Below are 16,959 nucleotides of genomic sequence, written 5' to 3' on the forward strand. Positions count from 1 at the left end.
TTATTTTCAGTAGTGAATCAAATACTGTATATTTATAAAATCTGCTAATAAAAACATTCAGGTTAAAAAAATATATTAATAAAAATGTAATCACGTAATATTGAATATCAATAAAAATGTCATCAAGTACAATTATATATGATGTATATGGCTCTGTGATGTAAATTTACTACTAATCACAGAACTGACTTTACGTATGATATGCGCATGACAATCACATACATTTATTGTGCAGCCCTAAAAAGAAAGTTGATCTTGACTGGTCCTCTTGTGTGCTTGCAAAGTGCTGATTGGCTCACAGATAGAACCAAGTAAGAGTTTGACTTTTGTGACGAGTCAGCTGCCTCCTCCCTGATTGTCACCGGCACCCCGTCCTAAATCGCCGCCCTTCACCAGGCTCCCGACTGGAGTGGGTGTGTGAGAGGAGGGGTGCTGGACGAGTCAGGGCTGGCGGCGTGTGATGGGGCACACCTGATGTGAATGGAGCCTCATCCCCGCCGCTGTTTAAAAGCCCAACGCGCCTCTGACAGACCGGTCTCTTCCCCGTGCATGCACACTGGTGTCCTCGTGGGTCCACGAAGGGTGCGTTGAGGGACTCCCGCGCCACCAAGACGTGAGCTGCCGGACCCGCGATCCGGATGGGAACCGCACCCGTATACACGGCCGACGGGCCAGGATGCCGGGCCGCCCATCCCCTACCAGCGCCGCAGCCAACGAGAGAGACGCGGCCGCTAGGAGAAGCCGCCGCCCCTCGCGCCCCGGACCAAGGAGGGGAGCGCGTGCGGCCGCCGGACTCCGCCCCTTGCCTGGACCCTTCCTCGATGAACACTGCCCGACCTACACAAACCCCGCAGCACGACGAGGACACCAGATTCCCTGTTATTTTGGACACTTTCCCCCTTTGGCCACTTTTATTCCCTGTTTTATGATTTCTGTTAATAAAAGCCTCTCCGAGGCCTGACGCCACGCCCACTGTGTCTGTCTTGTGCACGTCCCGTGACACTTTGTAGAAAGAACCTTTTTGTTTTCTAAATAAAAAGTAAAAAAATGTGCACAATAAAAAAAAAAAAACTAAGTAAGTAAATTGTCAGAGAATAAGAATATGTGAATAACTTAATTTTGATAAACAAAATGTCATATAGGACCTTAAAATTCCAAGGTTGCAAAATTTGGTGAGTTATTCCATTAACTCAATTCTCTGAGTAGAGCTGACTCGTTTTTCTTTACAGAATGTTGCTGGACATCACTTTTTATGGAAGGAGACTCACACAGAGGGTTAAAAAGACACAAGTGTAGTTTATCCACGGCAAGTGAGGCAGATAATGCTGGCAGGTGAGTATATATATAAGTCAATGTATAAAGGCTGGTTCACACGGCAGGATAATTGGGCCGATTTTAGCCCCGATTCAGCCCTTCCGACAATCTTAGGATGCTCCGATTATCGTAAAATAATCTGATCAAATATTCCTGCCGTGTGTGGTGTGTTAAGACTAATCTCCTCTGCTCGGAAGAATGTCGGGACCGCTCCGATCTCAAATCGGGGATATCCAACATGTTGGATTTATTTTGCCCGATTTCTTCTCGTGTGTGGTGTCCCCCGAGGACAAACAATCACGCAGCCTGTGGACTGTGGCGTGTAGCCAATCAGAAAGCGAGGTGACGAGGCAGTGATAGTACCGGGAAACAAAATCAAAACAGCCGGCGTATATAATATAACAAATACAAATAAAGTCGATGGGCATAACTACATCCACAACTGCAGTCCACCAGAGTACATGGAAACTAATATATGAACGTTTATTTCAACGGTTATTAATCTGTGTAGTACGTAACAACATTTCTATGAGATAAAACAACAACTTATCTCCATATCATGATATAGCAAGTATAGTCCATGCTCGCGTCGTCTCCACCTCTTTGACCATCGCCTTTTCTTATTTTTCTTATGTTTTTTTTTTCCCCGTTAAAAACAAAGCACAAACTATGGCCACTGCATCCTCTTTGTCCGCCATGATTGTTTACTCTAAAGTCACGTTTGATCTCGAGGGATTTTGCGAGATTTCCCGTCTGACCTGGGAATGCTCGGGAGTCAAATCGGTTCGTGTGTGATGTGTTGTTATTGCCGTGTGGCTGCACACCACACACGGAGCGACCAAAACTGTTAGACCCGTGATTTTTTATCGCCGTGTGTGGGGTCTCTCAGGTTTGGAAAATCTGCCGACAATTTTAAAATCGTCCCGTGTGAACCAGGCCTAAGTCAATATATCAGTCTTTAAGGAAGATGAGGAGAGTAACACCATGATGTGTATTGATAGGAGATTGTGGAAGGGAGACAGAGGACTGCACACACCTCAGACAAAGAACAAAATGGGAATCCATGGAGCTGAAGACTAGGACCGACTTAGAAGAACACACTGGAGGAAACACAGGAAGGTGCATGTGCATGATAAGAACCCAGGTTATGGTGTTCACTGTGATTGGGAGGTGGCTGAGCCTGGCCGTGACAGTACCCCCTCCTCCACGGCCCACTCCTGAGAGCCGAAAACCCCATCGTCATGGTGGCCTACCTCTTCCCCAGGGCCCAGGGCAATCTGGATGAGTGGAGTGAAAGGCTTCCAGCAGCGTGGGATTGAGGATATCAGCTCTGGGAACCCATGACCATTCCTCTGGCCCATAGCCTTCCCAGTGAAAAATATATTCTAAGTGACCACCACGGCACAAGGGGTACAAGATCTCGTCAACCTTGTACATGGTACCCTCCTCCTGGATTAACAGAAGAGGGGGATGGTGAGGTTTCAGAAGTGACACATGGAAGGAAGAAGTAATTTTATATTGTGGTGGAAGCTGGAGTTGGTAAGTGACTGGGTTGATCTGTTTGAGGATGGTGAATGTGTCAACATATCTGGGACTGAGCTTCTTGCATCCTGTTGTCCCATTTTGACAGCCATACCTTCTGTCCATGTTGGTTTGAAGGTCTGCTGTCATCTTGGTCATGTACACTGCCCACTGAAGCTGATGGTGAGCTGCCTCCCAGACTCTCTTGCTCTTTTGGAACCAGTAATCGACCGAGGGGACAACCTGATGGTTTCCCAGACCAGGGGAACAAGAGAGGCTGGTACCAGAGTATGCATTGGAAGGGAGTGAGTCCAGTGGATGGCTGACGAAGTGAATTTTGTGCGTACTCAGCCCAGCCTACGAACTGGTTCCAAGAGTTCTGGTGGCCATGGCAGAAGGTTCGTTGGAAACACCCAATATCTTGGATTTTACTCTCCATCTGCCCATTAGACTGGGGATGGTATCCAGACAAGAAGCTTATGGTCAGACCTTGGAGGGAGAAGAATACTTTCCATACTCTGGAGAGAACTCTGGGCCACTGTCAGAAACAATGTCCTCCGGAATTCTTTCATATCTGAAGACATTTTAAACATGATCTCAGCGGTTTCCATAGCTGTGGGTAGGCCCTTGAGAGGGAGAAGATGGCAGGATTTAGATAATTGATCAATGACTACTAGAACAAATTTGTTATCATCATATCATCATATACCCCTAGGTGTGACCAAGGGTGGTTGGGAATGGGCAGTGGGAAGAGCTTGACAGATGGTGGGTGGCTTGGGCTCTTGGAGAAGGTGCAGTCGGAACAGCCTCAGACGTACCTTCTCACATCCCTAGCCATATTGGGCCTCCGGAAGTGATCCTTCAGCAGCAAAGTGCTGTTGACCCCTGAGTGGACGGTGGCCAGTGCCCAGAGAAGTGTGAATGGAGTGAATCAGGGATGTGTGTTGTGCTCTGGTGACATATTGCACTCCTGGTGGCCAGCCCGGCGGAGTAGGTGTGGTTGCACTAGTGGAGGTATCCTGGTTATTGTTCCATTGGATGGGGCTGACGATGAGTCCCTTTGGGGATTATGGTTCCTGGTTCCTCACTGACCTCTTCAGGAGCATTTTTTTGGTCCAATCTTCTGTTACGGAAGGAGACTCTCACAGAGGGTTAGAAAAACACAAGTGTGGTTTACTCACATCAAGTGAGGCAGATGGTACTGGCAGGTGATTATTAAAGTCAATATATCAGTCTTTAGGGAAGATGGACTTTAAAACCATAATGGGTATTCACAGGAGACTGTGGAAGGGAGACAGGACTGCACACACCTAAGATGAAAAACAAACTGGGAATCCACAGAACTGAAGACTAGGACAGACAGGAGACAGGAGAACACACTGGAGGAAACACAGGAGGTAAGTTCAGCAGGAAGGTAAGTCTTTCAATGAATCTCACGGATATCAGAGATAGAGAGAGTCTTCTTCGTCTGAACAAGATTGGACACTGGAGTGATGTGAGGTGTGTGCTTCTGAACTGGAGCTGAGGGTGATTGCTGATCAGAGACTCAGAATCTCAGGTGATGGTGTTCGCTGTAATTGGGAGGTGGCTGAGCCTGGCCGATCTGTGACACACTGAGATTTTGTCAGATTTATTGACGGAGGAACTGAAGTTTTTATCTCTCATCACACAAAAGAATATTTTTCATATTAAACAGATGAGCTCGTTTCATCATTTTGATTTGTGAAGTGATGGCGTCTAATCTCCTGCTAATATTTATTCGGCTGATCCGGTCTGTTTGGGTGGTAAGCGGGCCAGTCTTTCTTCTGAGAGACTAATGAATGGAAAACAGGAAAGATGAGTGGAAAGAAGTGTCATTAAGTACAATAAAGAGAAGGAGATGTCATTTATGAGGGCAAATAGAAAGAGAGAGAGAGAAGGAGATCATAACAGATACGATAGAAGAACTTCTTAGGTGGATAATCTTTTGAATACTCTCTTTCTAATAAGATTTACATGGTAATAAAACCAGTTGCTCATGGCTATAATATACCTACTGTCTGAAATAATCAAATAAATTACTGGAGATATACAGAAACGCCAAACCACATCTAGATGTATTAATAATGAATGAGGGACTGAGAAAATATCAAGTGTGAAATAGAGAGACTTAAATTAAAAAAGGAAAATGTTACAGAGAATGAAAAATGGTATGAAAGTGAATTCAAATATATTTAATATGTTAATATATAATGCATTAGATTTAAGTGTAAATAATACGCAAGAGTATCTGTTTGAATGAAAATCTGCTTATCTTTCACGCCAAAATCATAATAAAAAAATAAATATTTATATTTTACGTGAAGAAAATGAAACCTATTTTTAGGACCTGTGTGTATGTATTCATCTATAATATAAATGTGAAAGAGTATGTGCTTGAATCTTACAAAATCTGCTCATTATTACAACCTAAAATCATAAAAACTTTATATATATATATATATATATATATATATATATATATATATATATATATATATATATATATATATATATATATATATATATATTCAAAATACTTTATTGCATTTTACCCCAAATGTACTGTATTGTAATGTGAAAAGCATAATAATATATCATAAATGTGAAATATGTATACATCATAGTAGACATTGTTTTTTTTTTTTTATTGTTTGAATAAAATATAATTTTCAAATACAATAGAGCACTGAGAATCTATAAAAAAAATTACAAATCAACTCAAAAGTAAAGTATCCAAATGCATAACAGTGAGATTTTGGACTGAAAATGTGCTTAAAAATAATCATAATGCAAACCTTAGTACTTTTGTTGGTGATTTATATTCCAGCATTGGCACAGACACAACCCGTTTAAATATTCTGAGTGACACGGAGGGAGTGAGACCTTGACTCTGTCCACTCAAAGTCCACTCGATGAGATCAGCACTAAAACACAGATATTTCAGCAACATCACAAAACAAATCCATTATTTAACAGAGCCTCTGTTCTCCGGAGTCACTCCATCTGATTCACTGAGTGATTCATCATCTTCAGCTCATGAATGCAGCTCTCATTTAAAAACAGGTGCAGAGGGAATAAAAATATGTTGTGCACAAGAAAGGACAATCACAGAAGTGCTGAAGTTCTGTTGTTGCTCGTGAGAAAAAGACCCCAGTAATCTCATGTTTCTGCTCTAGAAGAAATCACAGCAGTTCATAAATGGCTCAAAATTACTAAGATACAAATGTTTGCAAACAAAAATCTCTGTCTGTGCATCCATCCATGTCACAATCATTCACAGTTGTTTCTGTACTGAAAAAAGTGTTATTTATTTAAAGTGGATTTTTTTATATAATCATCAAATCAAAAATCATGGTTTAAATGTTTTAAAAATGGAATAAAAAACTAATTTTCATAAAACTAAACAACAGAAAATATAATTCATGATTTAAAAGAAAGAAACCACATTAAAAATCACAATGATCCTTAAGGTCTTTCAAAGTTGTCTTTATAAAAAAAAAAATAAAAAAAACTGACACCAAAGTCTTTTATCGAAAGCAAAAATACTTTCATATTGTAACAAATTGAGCTTTTTGATCGCAAAAAAAAAAAAATGTTTTCTTTGTATTTTGTCTTGTTTTCTATTAAAATATCTAATATTTTATCAATACACATTTATTTGAGAATCAAAATGACAAGATATTAAAGGTGCAATGTGTAATATATACAACTATCTATTTACAGAAATGCAATATAATATACATAACCACGCGTTCAGAGGTGTATAAAGACCTTAATGAACCGTTATGTTTTTATCAACATACACCGTCGGGTCCCCTTACATGGAAGTCACCACACTGTTTCTACAGTAGCCCTAAATGGACAAACTGCTCTACAGAGCGCGTTTCGTCACTTTGTTGTTCTTACGAATAAAACATGGACACAATGAATAACAAGTATATTAACATTTGCAATAACATTGATTTATTGAATAAATAAGTAAATATAATTCCTTAATTTTCCTTTGTAAAGAAATCTCATTGCTCTCTGCTGTCTTCACCGATGACGGCCACCCTAGCTTTTCTAAAGGGAGGGGTGAGCAAGGGACTCAGCCATTGGTTGCAATTCGCTGCTAGAATTTACACACTGCACCTTTAAGCTTTTTTTTTTAAAAAAAAAAACATGAAAATTAAGTGACTTTGCTTAAACAAACAAACAAAAAAATATCTGTCAGAGGAAAAAAAGAAAAGAAAGAAAAGAAAATTGTTTTCCCTTTGAATTAGTTTATTTTTGCGACCCAACTGACAGATATTTTTTATTGTTTTAAACAAAAAAGTACTTTAACCATGTTCCTCTGTTCTGTCTTTGTTGACAGGGTTGAGGAGAGCTTTAAGACTCTGTTCTGGTCTATATTCGGTCTGTCGGAGGTGATTTCTGTGGTTCTGAAGTATGATCACAAGTTCATCGAGAACATCGGTTACGTTTTATACGGGGTTTATAACGTCACCATGGTGGTAGTTCTACTCAATATGCTGATTGCAATGATCAACAACTCCTACCAGGAAATTGAGGTACGAATTTATTGCTAAAAAATACTGATTCTGAATCTTTCTGAAGTCTTGGTTTCACAAAAGCAAAATAAATTTACCTGACAAGCAGTGATGGGTATATTATACTTAAAACTTTCATCCATTACATTCCGTCCATTTATCCATTACTGAAGATTACATGACAGAAATTGTAGTTAGTAACTTAATCTATTAGATTACACATTTTAGTTAATATAATCTGGCTACTATTTATATATACCAATATATATTGGTATTTTATATAAAATATGTATTCATTATTTGTCTACCTGCATAACATCAGAGAACTGTGCACATGCAAATGTAATTACATTTTAACTTTTAAATCTCAGATGTACTCTAACCTGCACTACACATTACTTTAAATCCAGATTTGTGAATCTCTCAATCTGTGCAGGAAGACTCCGATGTGGAGTGGAAGTTTGCTCGTGCTAAACTCTGGTTGTCATATTTCGATGAGGGAAGGACACTGCCTGCCCCGTTTAACCTGGTGCCCACTCCAAAATCCTTCTACTACCTGATCATCCGGGTCAAGTCCTGCCTTATACGACTGTGTAAGGGCAGAGGTCATCGGCATGAAGGCGAGTTGGAGATGGGAATGCTCAATTCACGGCCGAAGGTAAAACACATCCTGCACACTAATATTATTTGAACATCATTTAAGTCCTTCATGCACTCTAGATGTAATTTTTCTTTAAATTTGCGAAGATCTGAACGTCCCGTCTGATTTCTTGATGTCTTAGTTCTCTCTTGTCTGCAGTTTTGTGTCTCCAAAACATGATTTGCAGACAGACAGAAAGACTTTGAATAAGATCTTTTAAATGTAAATGATCGTTTAGAAGCTCACAGAGGCAAAACACTGGAAATACCAGATTACAGCCTTCCCTCCGTGATTTGTGCCTACCAGATTTGCCGGTTTATATGCATATAACATAACTAGCTGGTAATGCCTATTTTTATCCCTTTAATTAATACCTTACAAATGAAATGTACTTCATCTCTTTTGATCGTTTTGTCCTTTTATTTGGAATATAATGGGCATAAAACCTATAAATCAGCTGATTCACAACTAATGAATGATCACCACACAATCGGTTTCACATTACAAAGACTCAAAGCAGTAATGCATAGTAATTTTGATTAGATTCTGTTGTAAAATCATGTCAGTTGAATTAGAGTATATTGCATTCATTTTTTCAGACTGATCATCACCGAGCAAATCTCAGGAGCCGAGAGGAGAACACCATCAAGAAACCCATCAAAAACCCCACTAGATATCAGGTGAGAGACTCAACAAACCATATGAAACTGAAGAGATTCATTATGATCTCTGTATGCAGTCAGTTTGAATGGACAAGCTCTTTCTCCCTCATTTCTGTCTGTCTTTCTTTCTAACAGAAGATAATGAAGCGCTTGATTAAGCGCTATGTTTTGAAGGCTCAGGTTGACCGAGAGAACGATGAAGTCAATGAAGGTAAAAAAGCCAGTAAATTTCCTGTAGTCTCTTTTATTTCACCCCAGACGGTCAGCTCAAATCATGTGTCCTGTTGATCGCTCAAAAAGTAAAAAATCTGCGTATCTACAGTACGAGTAACACAAACTCTGTGTGTTCCAGGTGAACTGAAGGAAATAAAACAGGACATCTCCAGTCTGCGCTACGAACTTCTGGAAGAGAAATCTCAGGCCACTGGAGAACTGGCTGACCTCATTCAACAACTCAGTGACAAGTTCGGCAGGAACGCCAAGAAACAACCTTGAGACAGACAGAAAGATGCAGAGAGAGGAGAGATAGTTTAGGAGCAGTATCTGGAGACTTAAAAATTACTGAATTTCATTCATTAGATACAAAATGCATACAAAAGATGTACATGTACACTTAAGACAAACAGCTGACAGAACGGTGTGTGGTTTGAGATGATAAAACAGTAGATCTAGTGTTAAAAATGAAGACAGAAAATATGGTTTTTGTTTGTGGTTAGTGGATGATGGTGCTAGTTAATGAGATTATCTAAGTCACAATTAATTTATTGTATTATTCCATAATGGAAACAAGCTTAGTTTATATCTCACAATTCCGATTTTTCTTTTCAGAATTGTGACGTAACATCTCAAGCTTATATCTTGCAATACTTTAAAACTTGTTTTTTCCTTAGAACTGTGAGAAAACATCATAATTATGAGATAAAAAGTTAGAGTTACCTTTTTTATTTATATACTTAATGTTATTCTCTCTAGCTTCCATAGAACTGACTTCATACATCCACTAAACATCAACAAAACACCAGCTGAGAATAAAGCAAATTAATTATTGAAAAGAAAACAGCCTATATGTACTGATCCAGACACACATGATCTAATGAATCACATTCAGACATTTGTAATGATTGTTAATATAGGGTGTAAAAAAAAAAAAAAAAGGAGTAGTGTTGTTTTCTGATAATAAAACGGCTTTAGTTCCCCAGACTGATTCGATTACATCATCAGTCCAGTCAAAATGATTTTTTTATCTCAGAGCTGTTTGGTTTGATTCAACTCTTTTCTGGAGGAAATGAGTGAATGGGACTGTGATCCATGAATGATGAACTGATGTGAATTCACTCAGATACTGAACATTTTTCAGGAGACAGAGTGAGAGATGAGAAAAACTGAAAGGAGAGACGAACGGAGACTAAACGAGGGTAAAAGGCTCACAGCAGGTATGCAGTGCACTCTGGGACATCGCCTCCCTTAAGAGTCATTTCCTGTACTGAGATCATATCTCACAGGAGAGAAACATACAGAGAAAAGGAGAAGGATAGATAAAAACACTTTGATGCTAAAAGTTATGGAATAACTTAATATATGAATGGTTTAAACATTTGAACATGAGTCAGATGCGCAGTAACAGTGAGAAGGTGCATAAAGTTTTTCTCTTCTTCACTCCGAACAGGCTGTCTAATTAACACAAGAACACAAAGACACACACACACACATTTCCCAAACATCAAAAGAGAGAAAGAGAGATAAAGTATATATCGTTTTTGTTTGTTTGTTTTTGCACCAAATAATGAGCTTATTTTTAAAAACTGTGTCGCATTATTTTCAAGGAATTTTAAGCATATTACCATTTAAATTCTCATTACTTTAATGCACCTGGAACATTTTAATATATCTTGTTTTGGATTATTTTAGTGTTTTAATTTAATATAGTTTACATTTTAATATGCAAAATAGGATTTAATGTATTTCCTTTTGTTTTTGGTTTATGGTATCTGGACATTTTGAGTTAAAGCTTTTTTAATCTTAATATATTTAATTTAATATGTTTTAGATTTTAATGCACATTTTTTTTTTTAAATGTTAATGGCAAATACATGGTAAAAACCCAGACATGTTATTTTCAGGTTTTGTGACACACACACACATGCACACACACTCACACACACACTCACACGTTGCAGTATCTGTGGTCTTTTATTGAAGACTTTGCCTGTATAAATCACTTGCTCAAACAGACTAAAATCTTTTTTTTCATAGAAACTGAATGTGAGAGGCAAGAGAGTGATAACATGACATGTACACTTTTAATAGTTTTACAGTAAGATTTTAGATCTGAATGTATTTTTGTTTCAGTAATGGTAAATTAATTCAATACTCCAATATTTAGGATGTGTATTTTTCACTTGTATAAGGAGAAACACAACTGAGCAACATAATTGTACTATTTATAAATTAAAAGTTTTAAATGTTATTAGTTTCACTGTGTATATTTTTTCACATTTTGTGTCTGACATTTTTCATACAAGTACAGGGAATTTAAAAGATTGTTGCATTACAGTTTTTTTTACGATTGCTATGACATTTTTTTTTTCAATACTTCTATTTTCCTAAACTCTTAACGCACCAACAAACCTACAACACACAATTGACAAAACAGTTTATTTCATGCTTAAAATCACACATTGCAAACTAAACACCAACACTGATTTTCAAATCACAATAGTACACTAACACAATACACTACATCTACCCCACATTGCAAACATGTCTCAAAATAAAATTATTTCAAAACACTAACATGTTCTCTTCCATCACAAACATTTAGTCAGTCATAGCACAATATCATAAAAACACTAACATCAAATGTAATTACAGAAATTGCATTATTTAAGGTCAGTTCTGAGCTTAAACATTAGATGGTATATTGCTTTATCATAGATTGTTTTACACTACGGTTTAGTTTTTCTTTTTGGGTTTAGGTAATGCATGTATTTTGTTTATTTTGCTGCAGAAATTCAGTGCAAAAATTGAATGACCCATCTCAGAGTAGCTTTATAGAATCAACAGTTTATGTGGGGGAAAAGAATCAGAATTGCTGCAGAATTTGCAACGACATTACAAAAGGAAAGAAAAAAAATGCAATATATCTGTCAATTATTTACTGTATAATATGTCATTATGTGAAAATACAAAATATGCATAACAATTAAGTTTTTTCCTCCATTGCTTAAACACATTTGCCCACTCTGACATCACATTTTTAAAACAGTTAACACACACGATAAAACTGAAGCTCAATTGCCAAAATGACTCATTTTGTTAGCAAAATGCTCTAACACTCAACATTAAAAACATGCGACATAAGCAAATATTTCCATCAACCACCACAACTTGTGGTCAAATGTTCAAAATTTCAAAATGTATTATTTCAATCAATCATTACACAATGGACAACAAAATTGAGCAAAGAAAACGTGTGGGTGGAAATACCTTTAAAAAAAAGAGAGATATAGAGAGATCTCATATGGCCGGTGATCATACACCTTCCACCTCCAAGTGTATATGTATGTATGTAATCTAATCTGCCCAGTCTTCCGCTTTTGGCCACATGTTCTCATCCACATTACACCTGATATCTTCTCTGGCAAGGCATCTTGGGAAGTATCTTTTGGTATGCCTTATCCACTTCTGGTATTGTTCAGCTGTAATGTCTTGGCATGGAGCATCCATTGTGTCCTGGAGGGACATTTGGCCCTGTGGACAATGGTACAAAACCTTCAATCTCCAGACTCATAAAAACTCATCAGTGGAGTTAAGGAAAGGGGAGTAAGGGCCAAGGAAAAGAGACTTCATTGACTGACTGCTCTTAGAATGGTGGAATCCCACATTGTTCCATGTGATCACAAATATTGGCAAGTGCTCTCCCACCTGTCCCCTTTCTCTGGCACCAGTCTTTGGTACAGATCTTCTAAAATCTCACATTTATGCAGGAATGCACTTTTCCACACAAGATCATCCCAAAGAGGTCCTCTTTTACTGTATACCATGTGATCATGCGATTGAAAGAACCTCAACACCTGAGTATATTTCCTAGATGGGAACCAGTTTATATATTTGCAAAAATTAAATCAGCTGTTTATCATTAGCTATGTAATCAAATACAATACAGGGGACATATTTGTGCTTCAGAGTTCACAATATGAACAGCTGTTTACTTTAACTGTAACCTGTAATTTTTAGAACATCATGTTATCTGTTCTGACATACTGTGTGAAAGCATTTGGAAATTTGCCAGTAAAATTAAATCGTTTTTGTCTTGGTTGAGCTTATGTGTAAACAAAGTTCAAGTATTTTAAATTTGTGTTAACTCTATGCTTTTTGTATAATTGTATAGCCTACACAGACGGGTGTTGTGCTAAATGTGTTAAGAATTTAGGAAAATTTACAAAAATCGTCATAAAGATTGTAAAAAGAAGTGAATAGTATTTTTCACCTGTAGAAGGAAAAAGATGTAGACCTATAATGTGCTATTTATAGCCAAAATTATAATTATATTTTAAATGGGCTCCATTCAGAAATGAACTTTTCATAATGTAACTTTTTAATTGAATTTTCTCTGTGAATATTATCGGCACGACGTGGAATAGAAGAAGAATGTCAACAAAATTGAAACATGAAATTTCCCTTGATGCCTATCATATTCAATGCTCGCAGCTGTGAACATCTACATCCGAATCTGCAGACGCGCTGATAAGAAACTTGATTACACAAACGAGCACTAAACAGAAATAAATGTAGTTTTCCTCAGTTGGATATGACATAAAACAAGAATATTACACAGATGAGCTTCAGGGGGTTGTGGTTATTACCCCGTCCCATTGTGACACTATCCGGCAACTTCCATTATAACCCGTAGGATGAGGTTGTGCCAGTCTCCACGGTAACATCCACATTCCATTAGTGTCACCGCTCAACATATAATGAGCCTTTCTCTAATATTTGCCATGCGTGAAGACGATGTCTTCAAAAAGCAATAGCTTGACACCTGCGACAGGTATTTTATCAGAATGGCAGATCATCTGTGCCAGAAGATATTTAGATTGTGGCTGCCGGCTGTATAAATGACAGAATAAAATGTAAAGAGTCTCAGGGGTAACGACAACCATGGAACCTACAGCCAGAGCTTGAGCTGACGGTGACCTGGACCGAGAAATCAAGCCATTGTTTTGTTCTGACATGATGAGATGTACACTCACAGTCTCACAGGATGAGTTCGGTGTGTCCAGTTGTGTGATTCAAATCATGATGTGACTGTTTTCAGGGTGGATAAACTTAATACTGTATATACTAAATACACTGTCTCTGATTGTTCCATCACTATGGTATTCCAAGCATTAGTTTAATATTGAAAGTATTGATTTAATTGAATGTAAACACTTTTTGATTTATATTCATCATGCTTCTGTTTTATTTGTTGTTAATTCAACTCAAGCTGCTTACAATCAACATGAAATGCTCAGTTTCCGAAATCTAACTTCATTCTATATAGTGTGTGAAAAATAGTAAGCCAAAAGAGTAGTATATCTGAATTCACAAAAATTACCCATAAGACATACTACTTCAGCCCTGATCATAAGGTGCGTCCCAAAATGCGAACTTATGCACTGTTCTATGTAGTTTAAATTCATTTTGTAGTGTAAAAAATGCAAGTAATGCATTCACTGAAAATTCCAAAACGAAAAAGTGCACTTTAAATACCCGGATGATGCACTTAAATAACCGGAAAAAATTAAAAAACATAAATATTCCAGGCCTGGTCTTCTCTCGTCTTGCACTGTCATCGCTCATCCTTTTATCCTTCCAGAGCTCCACCATGGGACTCGAGACTGGTGACTGGCGCAGGTATCGTTCATCATCATTTACTCACCAGCCTCGCTCCACTCCCATGGCTCTCGGCCTCTCTTAACACACCACTCGTCACATACCCCCATTGTCCCATTGATCCCCGCTTTACTCCCCAACAGGGCCCCGTCACAGCGGTCAGAGAACTTGGGGGTAAGGACAGACGTGGTGAGAGAAAAGGAGATGGAAGGATGATGACAGAGAGACAGAGACACTGCTGCTTGGTCCTCTCACTCATGGTGCCATGCGATGGTACTAGACATCTTTGGTGGACAACCAGATACTCCTCAGCCTCCTGGTGGACGGCAATGGTTCCTCCGGTCAAGGGCAGCCTTCAGCGAGTCTCCTGTTCCCTGCTCCTCTCCAAACATGGCAGAAGGCTACTGGTTATGGCATCTTGCCGACAGCTTCAAATTGTCGTATTGTGTTAGTTTAGCCAAATATTATCTGCTAATGTCTGTTAATACAACTATATAATACAACTATATAAATAAAACTGCATATAACTAGGGTTGCAGACATACAGGCACTCAAGTGTCCACGGACCCGGCTTACTTTGACCATTCCAATATGGTGGAAGACATACAGTATGTATAGCGGCACATCCACCTTTTTCCTTAATGTGTGAGTCGTGCCTGACTCTATTTTCCGAGCCGATGACCTTTTTTTTGCGGTAACTGACCTGTCATAGTTTAATGAGTGGGAAGATGGCATGAAGTCACACTTTGTAAATGAATTGAAAACACAAGAGTGCATAATTCCTACACACAGTGTCATGATCCTGGTTCCCTTTCCCCTTTTTCCCCTCCCCTCTCTGATGTTTTTCTTCTCTTCTCCTACTTTGCACTAATCTCCTTCAGCTGCTCCTCATTGCGCTACTCTTTGCGCTTGGCTTCCCGCACCTGTTTCCTCTTCTCCTCTGATTAACACTCCTACTTCTTTCCCTTTCCTCCCTACCTGCCTTGCCAGATTATTCCCCTAAGATACGCTAAACTAGTATGTCTTATCCCCTGTCGTGTGTCCCAGTCTTAGTCCTGTTTGTTCGGGGTGCTGTGAGTGTGAGCCTGGAAGTTTAGCCGCTGCTCGTCTCCTGACCTGCCGATCTCTCTCTCTCTACTGTGAGGTTGCGGAGCTGTCCACCGTACTCAATCCGCCTGGGCGGCCGGTGGCTTTTGCTTTCTCCTTTTGAACAAGGACGAGTTTTGGTTCCAGTTTTTCCCTTTGGGATTTTTTCTGTTTGCATTCCCTACTATTCTCAAGCTCCTGTGTTTTGATCATTAAAGACAGTACTTGCTCCGCGAATTGCTCTCTCTGGTCCTCTTTCCACACGTTAGAATAATCTGGCCAACTATGGACCCAGCAAGAGAGCATCCGATCCAGACGGCCGTCGAGATCCAGGGAATTATGCTTGGTAAGCACGAGGAGGAATTATCGGCCGCGAGACAGGCCGTGGAGACGCTGGCGGCTCAGGTGACGGATCTAGCCAAACAACTCCACCAGTGTAGTCTCAATCCGCCAGCCCTGTCCGGATCCGTTCACTCCACGGAGCCTCGAATTAACAACCCGCCGTGCTATTCCGGTGAGCCCACCCAGTGCCGTTCATTTTTAATCCAATGCGAGGTTGTGTTTTCCCTCCAGCCGTCAACCTATTCTGGAGACAGGGCCAGGATCGCCTACGTTATCTCTCTCCTCTCCGGACGAGCTCGCCAGTGGGGAACGGCAGTCTGGGAGTCAAGGGCCGTGTGTGTCGAGCGTTTTTCCCTCTTCAAGGAGGAAATGACCCGTGTCTTCGACCGGTCTGTCTACGGGGAGGAGGCCTCCCGCCTCTTGTCTTCTCTGCGCCAGGGTAAGCGCTCAGTTACAGACTTTTCTATCGAGTTCCACACTCTGGCAACCTCCTGTGGCTGGAATGAACCGGCGCTGCTCGCTCGTTTTCTGGAGGGGCTCCACAGGGGTATAAGGGATGAGGTATTGTCCAGGGAGGTCCCTACTCGCCTGGATGCACTGATCGATTTGGCTTTACGCATCGAGAAGCGTTTTGACCAGCGCCGCCGCGCTCGGGGTCTGGAGTCCGCCCTACTGGCTCCTCCGCCCGCCGATCCCCTGGCACTTCCCTCCTCTGAACCTGAGGCCATGCAACTGGGCGGCATCCGCATTTCCGCTGCAGAGCGAGAGCGAAGAGTCGTCAATCGACTCTGCATTTATTGCGCTTCACCTGCGCATTTTGTCGCCGTGTGTCCGTTAAAAGACAGAGCTCGTCAGTGAGGGGAGGGCTTCTGGCGAGCGCAACCACTCTAGTCTCTCCTCCTAACTCCTGCACCACCTTCTCGATCCATCTTCGCTGGCCTGGCTCCTCTGCCTCCTGCAGGGCTCT

General features: G+C 39.9%; 1 protein-coding gene across 1 annotated transcript in view; it reads left to right on the forward strand.

Annotated features, from left to right (window-relative positions):
• LOC128026999 (short transient receptor potential channel 7-like) overlaps positions 1 to 11,105 on the forward strand; it is a 67,999-nt gene extending 56,894 nt beyond the window's left edge. The window contains exons 8-12 of the mRNA XM_052614321.1: positions 7,211 to 7,406; positions 7,822 to 8,043; positions 8,625 to 8,705; positions 8,823 to 8,898; positions 9,040 to 11,105. Of these exons, the coding sequence (XP_052470281.1) occupies positions 7,211 to 7,406; positions 7,822 to 8,043; positions 8,625 to 8,705; positions 8,823 to 8,898; positions 9,040 to 9,182 (718 nt within the window). The 3' untranslated portion in view covers positions 9,183 to 11,105. The remainder of the gene's footprint in view (positions 1 to 7,210; positions 7,407 to 7,821; positions 8,044 to 8,624; positions 8,706 to 8,822; positions 8,899 to 9,039) is intronic.
• The last annotated feature ends 5,854 nt before the right edge of the window (positions 11,106 to 16,959 follow it).

This window comes from Carassius gibelio, chromosome A14 (assembly GCF_023724105.1).
Source record: "Carassius gibelio isolate Cgi1373 ecotype wild population from Czech Republic chromosome A14, carGib1.2-hapl.c, whole genome shotgun sequence".
Lineage (NCBI taxonomy): Eukaryota > Metazoa > Chordata > Actinopteri > Cypriniformes > Cyprinidae > Carassius > Carassius gibelio.